Source organism: Medicago sativa, chromosome 5, assembly GCF_051527215.1.
Source record: "Medicago sativa cultivar Bolivia chromosome 5, Bolivia_mono, whole genome shotgun sequence".
NCBI classification, from domain to species: domain Eukaryota; kingdom Viridiplantae; phylum Streptophyta; class Magnoliopsida; order Fabales; family Fabaceae; genus Medicago; species Medicago sativa.
In genome coordinates this window covers 70534839-70538208 of record NC_140753.1, presented here as the reverse complement: position 1 = coordinate 70538208, position 3370 = coordinate 70534839, and the positions used below count along the sequence as shown (strand labels likewise).

The window sequence follows — 3370 nt, the reverse complement described above, 5'->3', positions numbered from 1 at the left end:
GTTTCAACGTTGTCTCTCTCATTTCACAAACACACCACCCTCTCTTCCACACAATGTCCGACGACGAAGCCACCGCCACCACACCCAGAACCTCCACCGTCACCTTCACCCCAAACTCCTCAGATAAAATCCAATCTGCACTCCAATCCCTTTGCACCATTGTCAACCCAACACTCTCCATTACATCATCAACCACCCCTCTCTCTATCCTCAACGAACCCGAAATCTACAACCAAATCGCCACCCTCCTCCGCCAGCCCAACTCCGGCGCCGGTGACAACAATCTCTGCCGCTGGCTCTACGACACTTTCCAATCCAATGTCATTGATCTCCAACTCACCGTCCTCCGTTTCCTCCCTATTATCGCCGGCGTTTATCTCTCACGAGTCGCAGATAGAAAACCGCAAGCCGGGTTTGAAGCAGTTCTTTTAGCACTCTACGCGCATGAAACAACCTCACGCGCCGGTGAAGCTGTTACCATTACTATCCCTGATATGTCACACCCTAGCGTGTATCATGAATCCAAAGCAGTAATCAATAAAAACAGTGCAACTGATCTAAACATAGTTGTTTTATCACCTTCGCTTGAGCCACACGGCACTGTTAGATCCACTCGAAGAGCTCGAATCGTCGGCATTGCATTTGAGTTGTTTTACAGCAAAATATCACAAATGCCAGTTGCACCAAAAAATGATTTTTGTAAGTTTTGTAAAATTTGGGCTGGTGAAGATGGTGACATGTATAAGAATTTTGAAGATGAAGACGAAGATGATGAAGAAGACGAAGAAGAAAATAATGAAGTTGAAATAGAGAAAGAAGGTGAAAGTGGTGAAGAGTTTATTAAGAGGGGTAGGGTTCCAATGCCATGGGAATTGTTGCAACCAGTTTTGAGAATATTAGGACATTGTTTGTTGGGTCCAAATAACAAGGATACGATGTTGTTTGAGAAAGCAAGTGAAGCATGTAGGTGTTTGTTTACTAGGGCAATGCATGATGTTAACCCTAAAGCTATTTTACCTATGAGGAGCTTGTTGAGGCTTTCTAAAAATGTTGATGTTGATGATTTTGATCCAACTGAACCACCCAAGACTGATGTTATCACTCTTTAGTCTTTATGGTGTTTTGATTTTTTATTCTTTGGTTGTTATTTTTTCTCTTCATTTCACTGCCTTGTGTTTTTGAATTATGAGGCATGATGGATTGAGTATTTGTGGGGATCGATGATTCTAATTCAAGTTAATTGACAATTGAATTTTATTTTAGTGGGAGTCAATATAATTGGGTTTCAAAGTTTCATTGTGGTGAAATTTCACTTTTGGTTCTAACAAAAAATTTCAGTTGATATAATTGAGAATAATTAAGATGTCAAATTTACTTTTGTTCTTATCAGAAGTTATCATCATTCCATAAGATTTCATGTGTTCCTCTCATAGTTAATGGACCCACAGCTGCTGTTGGGGATCTACGCACGAGAAACACTTGTGTGGACCAAAACCAAGAATTTTGGTTTGGTCACACACACAAGATTTTCTCCTTCTCTCTCTTCTCTTCTCTCTTCTACATTTTCTCTCTCTTCTCTCTTCTCTCTTTGTGTGTGACCAAACCAAAATTCTTGGTCTTGGTCCACACAAGATTTTCTCTCTACGCACATACTTTTACCTGCATATTCACATGTAGTTATTCAAGTATTGACCAAATGAACTTTTAAGTACTATTTAAGTATAGATTAGATAAAGTCAAACTAATGGTGGTGTTCCATTACTTTTAAGTCTATCTTTTTGTTTGGACATGAAAAATCTTCTTTTGTCAACTCTTTCAAGTACGTGTATGGTAATGGTCTTAATGGGGGGAAATGCCCCACGACATATAAAATAACTCTAATATATACTTCAAAATAATTTTATGTTCCACTGATAAATACCTCTTGGCCCCATACTAACAAATTACTCAGTCGGGCAAGTATTTGTCTTAAGACACGAAAACTTTTAGAAAAAGAGATTCAACACATATTAACTTCTTATTTGCGAAGATCTAAAAGAAACAATGAAAAATGTATAAATTGGTTAAGTTATGATCAATTATCCATGAGGAAGGAATATGGAAGAATGAAGTTAGCTACCAAACAACCAATATATTATAGTTGAAAGGATCTTCCAAGCTAGATATTATCTGAGGAGTGATTTTTTTTGTCAATCTTGGTCATAATCCGAGCTTTATTTGGCGTAGCATTCACACTTCACATGAGGTCATGGTCAAAGGAGGTTTAAGATGGCGAATGAGGGATTGGAGGAAAATAAATGCGTTGCGAGATGCATGTTTAGGGGAGCAAGAGAATTCTTTTGTACCAACCCAATTGTTCCAAGTATGGAGTCTATGTGTGTGAATGATCTTACCGAACCAAATGACAAGGAGTGGTGAAGAAGTTCTTAATTGATGAAATTTTGCATTGTTGAAGATTTTCTATTTTTTATGAGAGAAGTATGCTACAAAAGACTAAGGAGCTAATATAAGGATACCATACCCCATTATATCAAATTGAAGCTTAAGAGCTAAAGAGGAACAAGGCGAGAGAAGAATTGTTCAAGAGAAAGAACCATCATGTCTTAATTTGCAAGGAAATCAACGAGAGTCAGCCTCCCTATAAATATGCTTCAACGAGGCATTCCAATCCGTAAAATGGATAAGACAAGGAATATCAAGTAAGAAAGGCTCAAGAGTCGTAGTGTGAGTTGAAGTGCCACAAACAATCTGAATAATAATGTGAGAATCATATTCCATGATGAGAGAAGTAATACATTGATCACATGCAAGCTTAAGTCCAAATTAAAGACCCCAAAAGATCAGTAAAAACAGCACTGCAGGTTCCAATATTACAATGGAATTCTTTGATGAAGCTGTCAAATGAATCTTGGATGAAACCACTGCAGAATGAGAAGCGAATAATGGTATTACACGAGAGAAATCAATATTTAATTTATAGTTTGAAGGAAGGGGAGGGTGCCTATCAATACAAATCTAAATTTTGATGTTGGTATAATAAGATGAACTATATTATTGGAGGATTCAAGACGACCTCTATTAAAAATAGTTTTAGCTCAAAAAATAAGATTATTTTTGTCCTTCCATAAATGCCAAATAGTCACAACAAAGACAACAATCCAGTTAGAGGTAGAAACACCAATGTCATCTAAGGAGAGATTCAGATGTAACTAATCATTGAGACCTAGACTAGAGAATTTACTCCAATCTCTTTAATAAGATGATCCCAAAGTTCTCGAACGTAGTCACAATCTCTAAATAAATGCATAATTGTTTCCTCCTAAACACCACATCAAACTCAAGTAACATCATCAATCATGTGACGAATTCT

At 37.3% G+C, this 3370-nt stretch overlaps 1 protein-coding gene across 1 annotated transcript; it reads left to right on the top strand.

Annotated features, from left to right (window-relative positions):
• LOC146924527 (uncharacterized) lies at nt 1-1307 on the top strand. The gene has a single exon (XM_085710631.1). It carries the CDS (start codon nt 54-56, stop codon nt 1107-1109), a length of 1056 nt encoding a protein of 351 aa, XP_085566757.1. The 5' UTR covers nt 1-53; the 3' UTR covers nt 1110-1307.
• Nucleotides 1308-3370: the final 2063 nt, after the last annotated feature.